Source organism: Aegilops tauschii, chromosome 2 (assembly GCF_002575655.3).
Source record: "Aegilops tauschii subsp. strangulata cultivar AL8/78 chromosome 2, Aet v6.0, whole genome shotgun sequence".
NCBI lineage: Eukaryota > Viridiplantae > Streptophyta > Magnoliopsida > Poales > Poaceae > Aegilops > Aegilops tauschii.
Window position 1 is genome coordinate 108,898,579 of NC_053036.3, and position 20,775 is coordinate 108,919,353.

At 48.7% G+C, this 20,775-nt stretch overlaps 1 protein-coding gene across 1 annotated transcript; it reads left to right on the plus strand.

Moving 5' to 3' along the window:
- The first annotated feature begins 9,148 nt into the window (after positions 1-9,148).
- On the plus strand, positions 9,149-9,814 carry LOC123497072 (uncharacterized). Its single transcript, XM_045232980.1, has one exon. It carries the CDS (start codon positions 9,149-9,151, stop codon positions 9,812-9,814), a length of 666 nt encoding a protein of 221 aa, XP_045088915.1.
- The last annotated feature ends 10,961 nt before the right edge of the window (positions 9,815-20,775 follow it).

Sequence of the window (20,775 nt, forward strand, 5' to 3'; positions counted from 1 at the left end):
CATTTTACTGTCAAAAGTCAGAACAGAGGTCACTATGGCCATCAGATTACCATGTATGCCGTGTTCGTTGTCATAAGTAACTTACTTACCTTGAATGATGCTTGCTCTGTGAGAATTGCAGACTATCAGTTGTGTTTCTCTTGTGTATAAATGGTAACATGTTGGAAGCTGTGACATAATATTGGAAGCTATGACATAACAGTGAACTTCTAGAATAGTGCGTTTGCAGTTGTCAGCTGCCCAGTGTTAAGTTGTGGACATTCATGCGATGTAGAGAAAAGAGAGGAGACCAGGCCAGTCTAGTCCAAATGAATTAACATATGTTGTATCCTATTGCATGATACTCCCTCCGTCCCAAAATGTAAGATGTTTTTTTGACACTATCATAGTATCAAAAAACGTCTTACATTTCGGGACGGAGGGAGTACATTGGTGCATATTTGAGGTTATGTAATTTCATTATGTTCGTTTGAGTATTTGTCACAGTGGGTTTTCTTTTTTGTTTTTGTTAAAAATGAACATCACATCAGTATTATTATAATCAGATTTCACAGTGGAAACCAATCAATCTAAGTCATTAGTTCAGACTTTGCCCTCAAGAAAGATGGTAGGTGGCATAAGTCCTTCACAATCGGTCGTCACACTAGTAGTTAAGTTTGATCAGCTGTTGTTTTCAGTGTGTTTGTTATCACCTCTTTGAGTGGCCGTACTTCAAGGAATGTTTCAACTGGCTGTTTTCGACTTGAGGATGTTGAGTATTGAAGCCATTCTGCGCATTTATCTCAGGCTGCTTTTTTGGACATGTTGGCCTACCTTTCTGAGCTTGATGAATTCACAATGCTTATGATTAAATTTATTTCTGCGCATTCATCTCAGGCTGCTTATTTTGGATATGTTGGCTGACCTTTCTGAGCTTGCTGAATTCATAATGATGGTTATGGTTAAATTTGTACCATCATGCATGTATGGTTCAGAGGTCTTATATTTACTGCCTACTTACTATTACTTCCACTACCTCTGGTAGACGGACTGATCAGTGATATTTGAACTGCAAAAACATCTTTATATTGAGTTACAGAGGTAGTAGGAAGTAAGCAAGTAAGCAGCTTGCTGTGGCCAACAAACCAGAGACATATATTGTTGGAGGAATGTTAAGGTGCCACACAGCAGGCTACATAAACCTGCTGCCCTGCCCTGAAATTGACAGTGGCATGCATACAAAGATGAGAGAATTCCTTATTTAACACTGTCCAAAAAATTTATTCCCTATTTGACACTGAAAAAATATTTCTTCCCTATCTAACACATCCTTTAAATTTTATTCCCAATATAACACTTCCATCCATTTTTTGTGCAAACAGTGTTAAATGGCACATGAAATGACAATTCTGCCCTTGAACGTCTATTCAATCATTTTCTTTATATTAGACTTAGGTTTCCTAGTTCTAATCAAGTCTCTCGTCGTGCATAACGTGTATATAAGCACCGCCAAGACTTCTTTGTACGATAGAAAAAAAGATTGAGAAGTACTGTATAATAAAAATGCAGGAGCGACATGACCAGCAAATCTCTCTGCCATGTTTGTTCTATTCGCCAAGCTAGCACAAGCAAGACTCAAGGCTCAAGTACGTCCATACATACGCGGCTAGAGATGATCACGTTTTGCTTCTAGGGAAAAAATAATCAAGCTGCATGTGTTTGAGCTAGCATTGCACGTACGTGCGCTGCTTGGGTGAATGGATCTGGCATTCTAAGAGCATCTCCAGCCGTTGCCCCCTCCCTTCCAGGACGCATAAAAATCGCCCCTGGGGGCGAGCCGGCGATACAATCGGCGCCGGGGGCGGTTTTGCGCCCAGTCGTCGCCCCCAGGCGTCGAAATTGACCCACTTTTCAGCCCAATTTCGGCGAATAAAAGGCCCATATGGGCGAGAATATGCCCATATTCGGCGTGGTTCGCCGTGTCTCCGCGTTCAATTGTCAACACAATTTTTCTTATCACATATTTCATCACAGAAAAATCAAATACTTCAGCAAAATAGTACAACAACAAATAGTTCAATACAAATTATATAGTTCAACAAATAAAAACTCATATTTCATCACACGGCGTCCCCCTTGAGCCTCCATAGGTGCTCAATCAGATCTTTCTGCAGTTGATGATGCACCTGTGGGTTTCGGATCTCCTGACGCATACTGAGATAGGCAGTCCAGGTTGCCGGTAGCTGGTGGTGATCGACTTCGGCTAGAGGACCCTGCCTGTAGTATGGTTCAGTGTCAAACAATGGGTCTTCTTGCTCGCTCTCGATGATCATGTTGTGCAAGATGACACAGCAAGTCATAATCTCCCACATTTGATCTTTGGACCAGGTCTGAGCGGGGTACCGGACAACAGCAAATCGAGATTGGAGCACACCAAATGCCCGCTCGACATCCTTCCTGCAAGCCTCCTGAATCTTCGCAAACCAGGATTTCTTGCCTCCTGCCACAGGGTTTGAGATCGTCTTCACAAATGTCGACCATCTCGGATAGACGCCATCAGCTAGATAGTACCCCTTGTTGTAGTGCCGCCCATTGATCTCGAAGTTCACCGGAGGAGAATGACCTTCAACAAGCTTGGCAAAGACAGGAGAGCACTGCAGCACGTTGATGTCATTGTGAGTTCCTGGCATACCAAAGAAGGAGTGCCAAATCCAGAGGTCCTGTGTGGCCACCGCCTCAAGTACCACACTGCAACCGCCTTTGGCGCCTTTGTACATCCCCTGCCAAGCAAATGGGCAATTCTTCCATTTCCAATGCATGCAGTCGATGCTTCCAAGCATCCCAGGGAATCCTCTTGTTGTATTCTGTGCTAGGATCCGAGCAGTGTCTTCCGCATTGGGTGTTCTCAAGTATTGCGGTCCAAACACTGCCACCACTGCCCGACAGAACTTGTAGAAACACTCTATGCTGGTGGACTCGGCCATGCGCCCATAGTCGTCGAGTGAATCACCGGGAGCTCCGTATGCAAGCATCCTCATCGTTGTCGTGCACTTCTGGATGGAGGTGAATCCAAGGGCGCCGGTGCAATCCATCTTGCACTTGAAGTAGTTGTCAAACTCCCGGATGGAATTCACAGTCCTGAGGAAGAGCTTTCGGCTCATCCGATAACGGCGCCGAAATGTTTTCTCGCCGTGAAGTGGAGCATCGGCGAAGTAGTCGGAGTAGAGCATGCAGTAGCCTTCGAGACGATGCCGGTTCTTTGCTTTCACCCGCCCCGGCGCCGACCCACCTCGCCGCGGCTTTTCATTGCTCGCCAGCAGCTGGGCGAGGGCGGCGAGCACCATGAGATGCTCTTCTTCCTGGACGTCGGCCTCGGCTTCCTCCTCCAGCAGCGCGGCGAGCGCTTCCTCGTCATCCGAGTCCATCGCCGAGGCAGGCAAATCGCCGAACACCTTGCGCCCGGTGGGCGTGTACCCGCCGCTAAACTGCCCCTCCGCGGCCGGAAACGCCCAACTGCTGTTGGAGGGGCTGCCGCGGCGAAGCTCTGCTATTTTTCCGGTGGGGAATGGCTATCTAGCGGTGAAGGCCGGCGGGCGGCGCCGGGATATAGCTAGTGGCGGCCGAGGGCGCGGGGGGTGGGAGACGAGTCGGGGAAGAAAACCTTGACTTTTCCCCTAACGGTGTGGGCCAGCCGCGCTTTTCCCTTGCGCCGGAGCCCCCAATTGCCCCCCAGTGCGCCGGGTTCAGCCTGTGACCGCCGGGCGGAAAAAACGGCCGAATCGGCGATTTTCGGCGTCCTGGGGCCGCGACTGGGGCGTTTTTTGGCGCCGGCGCCCAAAAAATGGCCTAGGGGGCCCTGTTGGGGGCGCGGCTGGAGATGCTTTAAAACCAACACTACACCACGGCCTCGCGCAACACTCGTCCGCTCCCATCCACTGCGCCTTGATTGTTGTTGGCTCAGACCCGGTGTCGAGTACTTTCCAGCGACAATGATGAACGACGACTAAACGAACCAACATTGACTGGCTTGGTTCCTGCCCCAAGTCGGCTCAACCCGACGAGATACTTTACATCGAGACACACCTTACAGTGCAAAGCTGACCTCAGCTTGCTGATCTAGTGATCTCCAAGCCTAAACACATACCGACCTATGTACAACCCGCAAAAAATAAAAAATAAACACGTACGTACACAACAACCTTTGGCTGGATACTCAAACGCATGCACGCATTGGAGACTTCGGCTGATTGCCACACGTACGTATCGTGCGTTGTGATTTTACTTGGTCTACAAAGTTTACGTAAATATAGCAGCAGCTAGGACACGAACCACGTACATACAACTACAACTTGGTGATTGAACGTGTACAAACGGGACACTAACCACGTACGTCGTGGTTATTTCAAACTGTCCCCGCCACCCTGCCTCGAGGAATTTTTGCAGCCGGAACCAGGGGTAAACTTGTCTTTCACGTTTCATTTAACACCGTTAGGTCAAAAAATGAACCAAAGTGTTATATTGGAAACAAAATTTAAAGTTGGTGTTAGATAGGGAAAAAACATTTTTCCAGTGTTAAATAAGGAAACAAAATTTAAAATAGTGTTAAATAAGGAATTCTTTCTACAAAGTTTGGACATCATACAAACCAAACCAAAGCATCTTCAATTTCTTCATCTATATTAGATTAAGCTATGCAGGAAGCAATTTGTACAAGTTCCGCCCGTTTCGACAGCAGCTTGTTTGGAGGTTGGTTTCATATGGTACCCATCCCAAATTTCTCCTGCCAAAATTGACCACAAAGTTATCAAAATGTGCTTACAGCTAGTTTGTGCGTACGTTCTTGGATACCTATACCTATTAGAGGATAATCCCGTATTCCTCTTCTCTGTTTTTTCTTCAGAAAATCTAGTGACCAGATACTTTGGAGAGCCATCTGTATCAACTAGGACGTGCTTGTGTTCTCGAGTCATGAGTAGCGGAATTTTGTCGCGGACATTGCAAACATTTGAATCCTCGTTGAGTATGTGTTTTCGGAACTAGATATTGTCCTGAAGATTATCAATGAATATGAATGTGAATGATCTTGCACGTGATCTTCTCATGGAGCATCAGAGCATTTGTCAAATATTTCTCGCAAAAAAAGAGAGCATTTATCAAATAGAAAATATCACCGATTGTCTTGGTTCAACTGTTCAAGTATACAAAGCCGGCCCCAACAGCGAAGGTCCGTCCCGCTGGGTGACGGTTAGCGTATCGCTCCGGTGATTGCGGAGGCGATTAGGGTTTCGTGGGTTCTTGCTCGCTGTTCTGTGTCCAGATCGAGTCCCCGTCACCGTAACTGAGACTGCCGGCGCGTCTACTCTCCGTCGTGTGCCCAGTCTTCAATCCATCCACCTTCCCCCAGCCTTCCGTGTGTTTCCTGGGGCGCACGGTCGTAAAACACTTCTAACCCTAGGCGGCGGCGTTCTGGTGGAGGTGCGGAGGATGGAAGGAGTGGCCGGCATGATGCGGAGTCTGAAGCTGTCGGAGGAGGAAAGGAAGGGGGTCAAGATCCGGCTGTCTGCGAAGGAGAAGGGGAAGGGAGTTGAACCCCAAGCAGTGGGGAAGGTGCTATCGGAGAAACTTGCCAATCAAGATGCGATCAGCCTGTCTTTAGGGAAGGTGTGGTGTCCGATCAAAGGAACTGATTGCAGGGAGGTGGGAGACAATCTGTTTGTATTTACGTTCAAACAGGAATCGGGGAGAAGAAAGGCCATTGAAGATGGCCCGTGGATGTTTGATAAAGATCTAGTGATAGTGGAGGAGTATGATCCAGGGAAGAGATTCGAAGATTATGAGTTCAATGATATTCCAATCTGGGTGAGGATCTTTAACCTCCCGCTGGGGATGATGAACAAGGAGTCGGCGGAGGAAATAGGGAATATCATTGGGCGGTTCGTGGAGGCAGATGCAGGGATGGACGGGAAAGCAATAGCAAAGTATATGCGAGTGAAGATTAGAATGAAGATAGACAAGCCTATTATGAGGGGAATTACACTGGATGAGGAGAGTATGAAGCAGAGGAGAAAGAAAAATATGAACATAGATGGGAAGGAGGAAGAGGAGGATGAAGGGCTTTGGTGCCGGTTCGAGTACGAGTTCCTGCCCGACTTTTGTTATAGCTGCGGGATGATTGGTCATGGAGAGAAAGACTGTTCCACACAGCTGAAGAGAGGGGAAAACCCCCAGTTTGGGCGATGGCTAAAGGCGGATGTGGGTAGAAGGAGGGGCTATGATGATGAAGACTGGAGTTGGAAGGGTAATGGGAGGAATGGCGGGAGCCACAGAAGCTTGGGGTTTAGTCGCTCGAACGGACGATCGGGGAGTGGTAGTGATGGCCCGACATGGAGGAAGGATGGATCGCGTAACAGGGGAGGGACGAATAGTTGGACAGAGAAAGGAGAAGAAGTGACCAGCCCAGCAAAAACAGCAAAGGAACCACCGAAGAAGGGGATACAGAAGAAACTAGACATGAGTGCAGAGGTCCCGTACAGGAACAACGTTGGTGATGACAAGGAGGGCGCTGAAGGAAAACAACTGGTGGCCGCTGGGCAGGTAGATAAGGTAGGAACTGGTCCGGTGCCTCACTCATCGGATATGATCTCAGCGGATGGAGGGGAGACGGAGAAGGGGGCAACTCGGCAAGTTAAGAAGCAGGATGGTGGTTCGGGAGAGGGAGGACAGCAGCCCACCAAGGGTAGTGGAAGGAAGTATAAGAAGGTGGAGAGACGCAAAACGGGAGGGCAGAAGAGCAGTGTAGAAAGGGAGCAAGTCTTGGGGAGGAAGAGAGGGCATGTGCAGGAGAGGGAAGAAGAGGATGAAGCCAAGAAGGGGAGGGTGGAGGAGAAAGAACTCAAGGAAGGAGACGTAGCAGTGGAGCTTGGAGGTACTACAACAGTTAGCACATCGGCCGGCTGTCCAAGCAGCCCCGCCGGGCACATTGAAAATCATCAGTTGGAACTGCCGGGGACTCGGGAATGGCCCGGCAGTTCGCTCCCTCCTCGAGATGGGGAGGGTGGAGGATGATGGGAATCGTAGCATAATTTTAAAATGTTCCTACGCTCACCAAGATCCATCTATGGAGTATACTAGCAACGAGGGGAAAGGAGTGCATCTACATACCCTTGTAGATCGCGAGCGGAAGCGTTCCAATGAACGTTGTTGACGGAGTCGTACTCGCCGTGATTCAAATCACCGATGACCGAGTGCCGAACGGACGACACCTCAGCGTTCAACACACGTACGGTGCAGCGACGTCTCCTCCTTCTTGATCCAGCAAGGGGAAGGAGAGGTTGATGGAGATCCAGCAGCACGACGGCGTGGTGGTGGATGTAGCGGGTCTCGGCAGGGCTTCGTCGAGCTTCTGCGAGAGGGAGAGGTGTAGCAGGGGAGGAGGGAGGCGCCCAAGGCTGTGATGTTGCTGCCCTCCCTCCCCCCTTTATATAGGCCCCCTGGGAGGGGGGCGCCGGCCAAAAACCCATCTAGGGTGGGGGGGGGGGGCGGCGGCCAAGGGGGGTGCCTTGCCCCCCAAGGCAAGTGGGAAGACCCCCCCCACCCTAGGGTTTGCAACCCTAGGCGCATGGGGGGAGGCCCATGGGGGGCGCCCAGCCCACTAGGGGCTGGTTCCCTTCCCACTTCAGCCCACGGGGCCCTCCGGGATAGGTGGCCCCACCCGGTGGACCCCCGGGACCCTTCCGGTGGTCCCAGTACAATACCGGTAACCCCCGAAACTTTCCCGGTGGCCGAAACTTGACTTCCTATATATAATTCTTTACCTCCGGACCATTCCGGAACTCCTCGTGACGTCCGGGATCTCATCCGGGACTCCGAACAACTTTCGGGTTTCCGCATACACATATCTCTACAACCCTAGCGTCACCGAACCTTAAGTGTGTAGACCCTACGGGTTCGGGAGACATGCAGACATGACCGAGACGCCTCTCCGGTCAATAACCAACAGCGGGATCTGGATACCCATGTTGGCTCCCACATGTTCCACGATGATCTCATCGGATGAACCACGATGTCGAGGATTCAATCAATCCTGTATACAATTCCCTTTGTCAATCGGTATGTTACTTGCCCGAGATTCGATCGTCGGTATCCCAATACCTTGTTCAATCTCGTTACCGGCAAGTCTCTTTACTCGTACCGCAATGCATGATCCCGTGACTAACGCCTTAGTCACATTGAGCTCATTATGATGATGCATTACCGAGTGGGCCCAGAGATACCTCTCCGTCACACGGAGTGACAAATCCCAGTCTCGATTCGTGCCAACCCAACAGACACTTTCGGAGATACCCGTAGTGCACCTTTATAGTCACCCAGTTACGTTGTGACGTTTGGCACACCCAAAGCACTCCTACGGTATCCGGGAGTTGCACGAGCTAAGGAAAAGATACTTGACATTGGAAAAGCTCTAGCAAACGAAACTACACGATCTTTTATGCTATGCTTAGGATTGGGTCTTGTCCATCACATCATTCTCCTAATGATGTGATCCCGTTATCAATGACATCCAATGTCCATAGTCAGGAAACCATGACTATCTGTTGATCAACGAGCTAGTCAACTAGAGGCTTACTAGGGACACGTTGTGGTCTATGCATTCACACATGTATTACGATTTCCGGACAATACAATTATAGCATGAACAATAGACGATTATCATGAACAAAGAAATATAATAATAACCATTTGTTATTGCCTCTAGGGCATATTTCCAACAGAGGATCCCGACATTATATTTCTTTCAGAGACAAGATTAACGTCGAAGGAGTTGGATAGGTTCAGGTGGATGCTGGGGCTTGCGAACATGTCAGTTTGGGACCCGGTGGGGAGAAGCAGGGGTGTTGCCATGCTCTGGAGGAGGGGTATTGATGTGTCCCTGAGGTCGTATGGCAGGAGGCATGTGGATGTCGATGTAACAGAGGATGATGGGTCGGTGTGGCATTTAACAGGGATGTATGGAGAATCGGCCACGGAGAGGAAGAAAGAAACCTGGCGGACACTCAAAGTTCTAAAGCAGCAGCATCAACAGGACCGCCCATGGCTATGCCTTGGGGACTTCAATGAAATCTTGTCAAATGTGGAGAAGGTTGGAGGGGTGGACTGACCCCAACATATGATGGACAGCCTCAGAGAAGCGCTACAATTCTGTGAGCTAGGCGATCTTGGGTTCGAGGGTGACATCTTCACTTGGAGGAATCACAGCAAGGATCTGAGCTCGTACATATGTGAGAGGCTTGATAGGGCAACCGCAAATGACAGGTGGCGAGAGAAGTTCCCAGATTTTACAGTTGTGAATGGTGCACCACGGCACTCGGACCACAGGCCGGTGATTGTGTGGACGCAAGGGGCGGATAGGAGCTGGAAAGGTGGAGACCGTGGATTCCGTTTTGAAGCCCGTTGGTTACAGGAGGAGGGATGTGAGGATGTAATCAGAGAAGCATGGGAGCAAAGCTGGGGAAGGAGAGACGGAGGGGTAGCGCATGCTTTAAGAGAAGTGGCTGGGAAGCTGCGGACTTGGGACAGAGAAGTGGTCGGGGCAGTGGAGGGCCGGCTGAAAAAAGCTAAAGCGGAGCTGGAACGGTGTATGGCGGCGAGAGTTTCGCAGGAAAAAATAGAGGAGGAAGCTAGACTTAGGTGTGTGGTGGATGAGCTGGAGGAGAAGAAGAACACGATGTGGAAGCAGAGAGCACATGTTTGGTGGCTGCTAGATGGAGATAGGAACACACGGTTCTATCATACTGTCGCTTCGGCGAGGAAAAAGCGAACCGTATTAAGGAGTTGAGGAGGGAGGATGGAACCGTGGTGGCGGAGGAGGATTTAACTAACTATGTGTTGGGAATCGTAGCATAATTTTAAAATTTTCCTATGCTCACCAAGATGCATCTATGGAGTATACTAGCAACGAGGGGAAAGGAGTGCATCTACATACCCTTGTAGATCGCGAGCGGAAGCGTTCCAATGAACGTGGATGACGGAGTCGTACTCGCCGTGATCCAAATCACCGATGACCGAGTGCCGAACGGACGGCACCTCCGCGTTCAACACACGTACGGTGCAGCGACGTCTCCTCCTTCTTGATCCAGCAAGGGGAAGGAGAGGTTGATGGAGATCCAGCAGCACGACGGCATGGTGGTGGATGTAGCGGGTCTCGGCAGGGCTTCGCCGAGCTTCTGCGAGAGGGAGAGGTGTTGCAGGGGAGGAGGGAGGCGCCCAAGGCTGTGATGTAGCTGCCCTCCCTCCCCCCCTTTATATAGGCCCCCTTGGGAGGGGGGGCGCCGGCCAAACCCATCTAGGGTGGGGGCGGCGGCCAAGGGGGGTGCCTTGCCCCCCAAGGCAAGTGGGAAGCCCCCCCACCCTAGGGTTTGCAACCCTAGGCGCATGGGGGGAGGCCCATGGGGGGGCGCCCAGCCCACTAGGGGCTGGTTCCCTTCCCACTTCAGCCCACGGGGCCCTCCGGGATAGGTGGCCCCACCCGGTGGACCCCCGGGACCCTTCCGGTGGTCCCGGTACAATACCGGTAACCTCCGAAACTTTCCCGGTGGCCGAAACTTGACTTCCTATATATAATTCTTCACCTCCGGACCATTCCGGAACCTCTCGTGACGTCCGGGATCTCATCCGGGACTCCGAACAACTTTCGGGTTTCCGCATACACATATCTCTACAACCCTAGCGTCACCGAACCTTAAGTGTGTAGACCCTACGGGTTCGGGAGACATGCAGACATGACCGAGACGCCTCTCCGGTCAATAACCAACAGCGGGATCTGGATACCCATGTTGGCTCCCACATGTTCCACGATGATCTCATCAGAAGAACCACGATGTCGAGGATTCAATCAATCCCGTATACAATTCGCTTTGTCAATCGGTATGTTACTTGCCCGAGATTCAATCGTCGGTATCCCAATACCTTGTTCAATCTCGTTACCGGCAAGTCTCTTTACTCGTACCGCAATGCATGATCCCGTGACTAACGCCTTAGTCACATAGAGCTCATTATGATGATGCATTACCGAGTGGGCCCAGAGATACCTCACCGTCACACGGAGTGACAAATCCCAGTCTCAATCCGTGCCAACCCAATAGACACTTTCGGAGATACCCGTAGTGCACCTTTATAGTCACCCAGTTACGTTGTGATGTTTGGCACACCCAAAGTACTCCTACGGTATCCGGGAGTTGCACGATCTCATGGTCTAAGGAAAAGATACTTGACATTGGAAAAGCTCTAGCAAACGAAACTACACGATCTTTTATGCTATGCTTAGGATTGGGTCTTGTCCATCACATCATTCTCCTAATGATGTGATCCCGTTATCAACGACATCCCATGTCCATAGTCAGGAAACCATGACTATCTGTTGATCAACGAGCTAGTCAACTAGAGGCTTACTAGGGACACGTTGTGGTCTATGTATTCACACATGTATTACGATTTCCGGACAATACAATTATAGCATGAACAATAGACAATTACCATGAACAAAGAAATATAATAATAACCATTTATTATTGCCTCTAGGGCATATTTCCAACAGTCTCCCACTTGCACTAGAGTCAATAATCTAGTTACATTGTGATGAATCGAACACCCATTGCGTCCTGGTGTTGATCATGTTTTGCTCTAGGGAGAGGTTTAGTCAACGGATCTGCTACATTCAGGTCCGTATGTACTTTACAAATATCTATGTCCCCATTTTGAACACTTTCACGAATGGAGTTGAAGCGACGCTTGATATGCCTGGTCTTCGTGTGAAACCTGGGCTCCTTCGCAAGGGCAATAGCTCCAGCGTTGTCACAGAAGAGAGTCATTGGGCCCGACGCATTGGGAATCACCCCTAGGTCGGTAATGAACTCCTTCATCCAGACTGCTTCCCGTGCTGCCTCCGAGGCTGCCATGTACTCCGCTTCACATGTAGATCCCGCCACGACGCTTTGCTTGCAACTCCACCAGCTTACTGCTCCTCCATTCAAAATATACACGTATCCGGTTTGTGACTTCGAGTCATCCAGATCTGTGTCGAAGCTAGCGTCGACGTAACCCTTTACGACGAGCTCTTCGTCACCTCCATAAACGAGAAACATATCCTTAGTCCTTTTCAGGTACTTCAGGATATTCTTGACCGCTGTCCAGTGTTCCATGCCGGGATTACTTTGGTATCTTCCTACCAAACTTACGGCAAGGTTTACATCAGGTCCGGTACACAGCATGGCATACATAATAGACCCTATGGCCGAGGCATAGGGGATGACACTCATCTTTTCTATATCTTCTGCCGTGGTCGGGCATTGAGCCGTGCTCAATTGCACACCTTGCAATACAGGCAAGAACCCCTTCTTGGACTGATCCATACTGAACTTCTTCAATATCTTGTCAAGGTATGTACTCTGTGAAAGACCAATGAGGCGTCTTGATCTATCTCTATAGATCTTGATGCCTAATATATAAGCAGCTTCTCCAAGGTCCTTCATTGAAAAACACTTATTCAAATAGGCCTTTATACTTTCCAAGAATTCTATATCATTTCCCATCAATAGTATGTCATCCACATATAATATGAGAAATGCTACAGAGCTCCCACTCACTTTCTTGTAAACACAGGCTTCTCCATAAGTCTGTGTAAACCCAAACGCTTTGATCATCTCATCAAAGCGAATGTTCCAACTCCGAGATGCTTGCACCAGCCCATAGATTGAGCGCTGGAGCTTGCATACTTTGTTAGCATTCTTAGGATCGACAAAACCTTCCGGCTGCATCATATACAACTCTTCCTTAAGGAGGCCGTTAAGGAATGCCGTTTTGACGTCCATCTGCCATATCTCATAATCATAGTATGCGGCAATTGCTAACATGATTTGGACGGACTTCAGCTTTGCTACGGGTGAGAAAGTCTCATCGTAGTCAACCCCTTGAACTTGTCGATAACCTTTAGCGACAAGTCGAGCTTTGTAGATGGTCACATTACCATCTGCGTCCGTCTTCTTCTTAAAGATCCATTTGTTTTCTATGGCTCGCCGCTCATCGGGCAAGTCAGTCAAAGTCCATACTTTGTTTTCATACATGGATTCTATCTCGGATTTCATGGCTTCTAGCCATTTGTCGGAATCCGGGCCCGCCATCGCTTCTTCATAGTTCGAAGGTTCACCGTTGTCTAACAACATGATTTCCAGGACAGGGTTGCCGTACCACTCTGGTGCGGAACGTGTCCTTGTGGACCTACGAAGTTCAGTAACTTGATCCGAAGCTTCATGATCATCATCATTAACTTCCTCCCTAGTCGGTGTAGGCACCACAGGAACATTTTCCCGCGCCGCGCTACTTTCCGGTTCGGAAGGGGTGACTATCACCTCATCAAGTTCCACTTTCCTCCCACTCAATTCTTTCGAGAGAAACTCCTTCTCTAGAAAGGATCCGTTCTTGGCAACGAAGATCTTGCCTTCGGATCTGAGGTAGTAGGTATACCCAATAGTTTCCTTAGGGTATCCTATGAAGATGCATTTTTCCGATTTGGGTTCGAGCTTTTCAGGTTGAAGTTTCTTGACATAAGCATCGCATCCCCAAACTTTTAGAAACGACAGCTTAGGTTTCTTCCCAAACCATAATTCATACGGTGTCGTCTCAACGGATCTAGACGGAGCCCTATTTAAAGTGAATGCGGCAGTCTCTAAAGCATAACCCCAAAATGAGAGCGGTAATCGGTAAGAGATATCATAGATCGCACCATATCCAATAGAGTGCGATTACGACGTTCGGACACACCATTTCTCTGAGGTGTTCCAGGCGGCGTGAGTTGTGAAACTATTCCACATTTCCTTAAGTGTGCACCAAACTCGTGACTTAGATATTCTCCATCACGATCTGATCGTAAGAATTTTATTTTCCTGTCACATTGATTCTCAACTTCACTCTGAAATTCCTTGAACTTTTCAAAGGTTTCAGACTTGTGTTTCATTAGGTAGACATACCCATATCTACTTAAATCATCAGTGAGAGTGAGAACATAACGATATCCTCCGCGAGCCTCAACACTCATTGGACCACACACATCGGTATGTATGATTTCCAATAAGTTGGTTGCTCGCTCCATTGTTCCGGAGAATGGAGTCTTGGTCATCTTACCCATGAGGCATGGTTCGCACGTGTCAAATGATTCGTAATCAAGAGACTCCAAAAGTCCATCTGCATGGAGCTTCTTCATGCGCTTGACACCAATGTGACCAAGGCGGCAGTGCCACAAGTATGTGGGACTATCGTTATCAACTTTACATCTTTTGGTATTCACACTATGAACATGTGTAACATCACGTTCGAGATTCATCAAAAATAAACCATTGGCCAGCGGGGCATGACCATAAAACATATCTCTCAAATAAATAGAACAACCATTATTCTCGGATTTAAATGAGTAGCCATCTCGAATTAAACGAGATCCAGATACAATGTTCATGCTCAAAGCTGGCACTAAATAACAATTATTGAGGTTTAAAACTAATCCCGTGGGTAGATGCAGAGGTAGCGTGCCGACGGCGATCACATCGACCTTGGAACCATTCCCGACGCGCATCGTCACCTCGTCCTTTGCCAGTCTCCGTTTATTCCGTAGTACCTGTTTTGAGTTACAAATATGAGCAACCGCACCGGTATCAAATACCCAGGAGCTACTACGAGTACTGGTAAGGTACACATCAATTACATGTATATCACATATACCTTTGGTGTTGCCGGCCTTCTTCTTGTCCGCTAAGTATTTGGGGCAGTTCCGCTTCCAGTGACCACTTCCCTTGCAATAAAAGCACTCAGTCTCGGGCTTGGGTCCATTCTTTGACTTCTTCCCAGTAACTGGTTTACCGGGCGCGGCAACTCCCTTGCCGTCCTTCTTGAAGTTCTTCTTACCCTTGCCCTTCTTGAACTTAGTGGTTTTATTCACCATCAACACTTGATGTTCTTTTCTGATCTCCCCTTCCGCTGATTTCAGCATTGAATATACCTCAGGAATGGTCTTTTCCACCCCCTGCATATTGAAGTTCATCACAAAGCTCTTGTAGCTTGGTGGAAGCGACTGGAGGATTCTGTCAATGACCGCGTCATCCGGGAGATTGACTCCCAGCTGGGATAAGCGGTTGTGTAACCCAGACATTCTGAGTATGTGCTCACTAACAGAACTGTTCTCCTCCATTTTACGGCTGAAGAATTTGTCGGAGACTTCATACCTCTCGACCCAGGCATGAGCTTGGAAAACCATTTTCAGCTCCTCGAACATCTCATATGCTCCATGTTTCTCAAAACGCTTTTGGAGACCCGGTTCTAAGCTGTAAAGCATGCCGCACTGAACGAGGGAGTAATCATCAGCACGCTGCTGCCAAGCGTTCATAACGTCTTGGTTCTCTGGGATTGGTGCTTCACCTAGCGGTGCTTCTAAGACATAATCTTTCTTGGCTGCTATGAGGATGATCCTCAGGTTCCGGACCCAGTCCGTATAGTTGCTTCCATCATCTTTCAGCTTGGTTTTCTCTAGGAACGCGTTGAAATTGAGGACAACGTTGGCCATTTGATCTACAAGACATAGTGTAAAGATTTTAGACTAAGTTCATGATAATTAAGTTCATCTAATCAAATTATTTAATGAACTCCCACTCAGATAGACATCCCTCTAGTCATCTAAGTGAAACATGATCCGAGTTTAACTAGGCCGTGTCCGATCATCACGTGAGACGGGCTAGTCAAGATCGGTGAACATCTCCATGTTGATCGTATCTTCTATACGACTCATGCTCGACCTTTCGGTCCTCCGTGTTCCGAGGCCATGTATGTACATGCTAGGCTCGTCAAGTCAACCTAAGTGTATTGCGTGTGTTCCGAGGCCATGTTTGTACATGCTAGGCTCGTCAACACCCGTTGTATTCGAACGTTAGAATCTATCACACCCGATCATCATGTGTTGCTTCGAAACAACGAACCTTCGCAACGGTGCACAGTTAGGGTGAACACTTTCTTGAAATTATTATAAGGGATCATCTTACTTACTACCGTCGTTCTAAGCAAATAAGATGCAAAAACATGATAAACATCACATGCAATCAAATAGTGACATGATATGGCCAATATCATTATGCTCCTTTGATCTCCATCTTCGGGGCACCATGATCATCTTCGTCACCGGCATGACACCATGATCTCCATCATTGTGTCTTCATGAAGTCGTCACGCCAATGATTACTTCCACTTCTATGGCTAACGCATTTAGCAACAAAGTAAAGTAAATTACATGGCGTTATTCAATGACACGCAGGTCATACAAAATAATAAAGACAACTCCTATGGCTCCTGCCGGTTGTCATACTCATCGAGATGCAAGTCGTGATTCCTATTACAAGAATATGATCAATCTCATACATCACATATATCATTCATCACATCTTCTGGCCATATCACATCACATAGCACTTGCTGCAAAAACAAGTTAGACGTCCTCTAATTGTTGTTGCAAGTTTTTACGTGGTTTGTAGGTTTCTAGCAAGAACGTTTCTTACCTACGTATGACCACAACGTGATTTGCCAATTTCTATTTACCCTTCATAAGGACCCTTTTCATCGAATCCGTTCCGACTAAAGTAGGAGAGACAGACACCCGCTAGCCACCTTATGCAACTAGTGCATGTCAGTCGGTGGAACCTATCTCACGTAAGCGTACGTGTAAGGTCGGTCCGGGCCGCTTCATCCTACAATGCCGCCGAAACAAGAAACGACTAGTAGCTGCAAGAAGAATTGGCAACATCAACGCCCACAACTGCTTTGTGTTCTACTCGTGCATAGTAACTACGCATAGGCCTAGCTCATGATGCCACTGTTGGGAATCGTAGCATAATTTTAAAATTTTCCTACGCTCACCAAGATGCATCTATGGAGTATACTAGCAACGAGGGGAATGGAGTGCATCTACATACCCTTGTAGATCGCGAGCGGAAGCGTTCCAATGAACGTGGATGACGGAGTCGTACTCGCCGTGATCCAAATCACCGATGACCGAGTGCCGAACGGACGGCATCTCCGCATTCAACACACGTACGGTGCAGCGATGTCTCCTCCTTCTTGATCCAGCAAGGGGAAGGAGAGGTTGATGGAGATCCAGCAGCACGACGGCGTGGTGGTGGATGTAGGGGGTCTCGGCAGGGCTTCGCCGAGCTTCTCCGAGAGGGAGAGGTGTTGCAGGGGAGGAGGGAGGCGCCCAAGGCTGTGATGTAGCTGCCCTCCCTCCCCCCCCCTTTATATAGGCCCCCTTGGGAGGGGGGGCGCCGGCCAAACCCATCTAGGGTGGGGGCGGCGGCCAAGGGGGGTGCCTTGCCCCCCAAGGCAAGTGGGAAGCCCCCCCACCCTAGGGTTTGCAACCCTAGGCGCATGGGGGGAGGCCCATGGGGGGGCGCCCAGCCCACTAGGGGCTGGTTCCCTTCCCACTTCAGCCCACGGGGCCCTCCGGGATAGGTGGCCCCACCCGGTGGACCCCCGGGACCCTTCCGGTGGTCCCGGTACAATACCGGTAACCTCCGAAACTTTCCCGGTGGCCGAAACTTGACTTCCTATATATAATTCTTCACCTCTGGACCATTCCGGAACCTCTCGTGACGTCCGGGATCTCATCCGGGACTCCGAAAAACTTTCGGGTTTCCGCATACACATATCTCTACAACCCTAGCGTCACCGAACCTTAAGTGTGTAGACCCTACGGGTTCGGGAGACATGCAGACATGACCGAGACGCCTCTCCGGTCAATAACCAACAGCGGGATCTGGATACCCATGTTGGCTCCCACATGTTCCACGATGATCTCATCGGATGAACCACGATGTCGAGGATTCAATCAATCTCGTATACAATTCCCTTTGTCAATCGGTATGTTACTTGCCCGAGATTCGATCGTCGGTATCCCAATACCTTGTTCAATCTCGTTACCGGCAAGTCTCTTTACTCGTACCGCAATGCATGATCCCGTGACTAATGCCTTAGTCACATTGAGCTCATTATGATGATGCATTACCGAGTGGGCCCAGAGATACCTCTCCGTCACACGGAGTGACAAATCCCAGTCTCGATTCGTGCCAACCCAACAGACACTTTCGGAGATACCCGTAGTGCACCTTTATAGTCACCCAGTTACGTTGTGACGTTTGGCACACCCAAAGCACTCCTACGGTATCCGGGAGTTGCACGAGCTAAGGAAAAGATACTTGACATTGGAAAAGCTCTAGCAAACGAAACTACACGATCTTTTATGCTATGCTTAGGATTGGGTCTTGTCCATCACATCATTCTCCTAATGATGTGATCCCGTTATCAACGACATCCCATGTCCATAGTCAGGAAACCATGACTATCTGTTGATCAACGAGCTAGTCAACTAGAGGCTTACTAGGGACACGTTGTGGTCTATGTATTCACACATGTATTACGATTTACGGACAATACAATTATAGCATGAACAATAGACAATTACCATGAACAAAGAAATATAATAATAACCATTTATTATTGCCTCTAGGGCATATTTCCAACACTATGTGTCCTCTTTTTTTCAGGATCTTTTCACCACCTCGGTAGGCAACCGCGTTGATGAACTCATCGCGAAGGTCCAGCCACGTGTGACAGCTGAAATGGCAAACTTTCTTGATGCTGTATTCACACGAGAGGAGGTGAAGGCAGCTCTAGACCACATCGGCGATCTTAAAGCTCCGGGGCCTGACGGCATGCCTTCTATTGTGTTCAAGCGTCATTGGCATTTCATGGGGGATTATGTGGTTGACGAGGTCTTGGCCGTGCTTAATGGAGGGGACATGCCGGCAGGGTGGAATGACACATTGGTAGTTCTTATTCCCAAGGTCAGGAACCCGAACAGAATCAAGGACCTAAGACCAATCAGCCTCTGTAATGTTTTGTACAAGTTGGTGTCCAAGGTTCTTGCAAATAGACTAAAAGTGATCTTGCCGGAAGTTATCTCTGAAAATCAAAGTGCATTCGTTCCTGGACGGCTAATCACGGATAATGTGCTCATTGCCTTTGAGGTCTCGCACTATCTCAGGAACAAGAAGCATGGCCGAGAAGGAGTTGCAGCAGTGAAAGCGGATATGAGTAAGGCCTATGACCGAGTAGAGTGGACATTCCTTGAAGCCATGCTAAGAAAACTGGGATTTAGGAGAAGATGGGTGACCCTGATAATGAAATGTGTAACCACTGTGAGGTACCAGGTTAAAGTTAATGGCGCCCTAACGCAGCAGTTCAGTCCATCTCGAGGATTAAGACAAGGGGATCCGCTTTCCCCTTACCTGTTCGTGATCTGTGCTGAAGGGTTGTCAGCGTTGTTACACGAGGCCGAGGAGACGGGGAAGGTTAGTGGTGTCCAGATTTGCCGAGCTGCACCAACTGTTTCACATCTGTTCTTTGCAGATGATTCCATGATTTTGCTAAAGGCAACACAACAGGAAGCCACGACCCTTCGAGATATCCTTGATCTTTATGAAAACTGATCTGGCCAAAGTGTCAACATGGAGAAATCGGCGATCATGTTCTCGCCCAATACTAGTACAGAGGCAAAAAGTTCAGTCAAAGGGTCGCTCAAAATATACAGTGAGAACTGGAACGATCGCTATTTGGGGCTACCTGTACATGTAGGCAGATCAAAACGGCGAGTCTTTGGCTACATAAAGAATAACATTTGTGGCCGAATGCATGGATGGCAGGAGAGACTGCTTGCGAAAGCCGGGAAGGAGACGCTCGTGAAATCTGTGGCGCAGGCGATACCGGCCTTTGCCATGTCGTGTTTCGACCTGACGAAAGGTTTTTGCAAGGAACTGAATACGCTCATAGGGAAATTTTGGTGGAGCCAACAGGATAAAGAAAACACCATGCACTGGCTAAGTTGGGAAACCTTGTCACTTCCGAAAGGTATGGGTGGACTAGGCTTCAGGGATATGCACAGTTTCAATATGGCAATGCTGTCTCGACAGGGGTGGAGACTGCTGCAAAATCCGGAGTCCCTTTGTGGACGCATCATGAAAGCGAGATACTTCCCTCATTGTCATCTGTTGGATGCTGAACCTAGGGATTGAATATCGTATACATGGCGGAGTATTCTTCGTGGCCTCGAGCTAATCAAGGAGGGTTATATCTGGCGAATCGGCGATGGGATGGGAGTTAACATCTGGTCCGATCCCTGGATTCCAAGGGCTTGGTCACGCCGTGTTATTACACCCAAAGGACAGAACCTGATTACACAGGTCAGCGAGCTTATTTGCCCGATTACAGGAGCATGGGATGAGCAGCTTGTTAAGGACACTTTCTGGCCGGATGATGTACGACACATTCTCCAGATTCCATTGCGTGAAGGAGTCAGTGATTTCATGGCATGGCATTTTGACTCTAAAGGGAACCATACTGTGAAAAGCGCCTACAAGCTATTTGTACAGTTGCAGAAACAAGCAAGGAATGGGGCCCCTGGCAGTAGCACAATGGTGGCGGGAAACTTTGATAGGTGGGATAACCAGGCATGGCATAGGATATGGAAACTACCCTCCCACACAAGATTCAGATGTTCGCTTGGCGAGTCAAACACGAGTCACTGGCTTTCTGTACTAACCTGACGAGAAGAGGGGTCAGGCTCGAGAACTCCAAGTGCTTCTTTTGCGGGAGAGTGGATGAAGACGGGGCTCATCTTTTTGTCAAATGCAAGGCTGTCAAGGAAGTGTGGAGGGC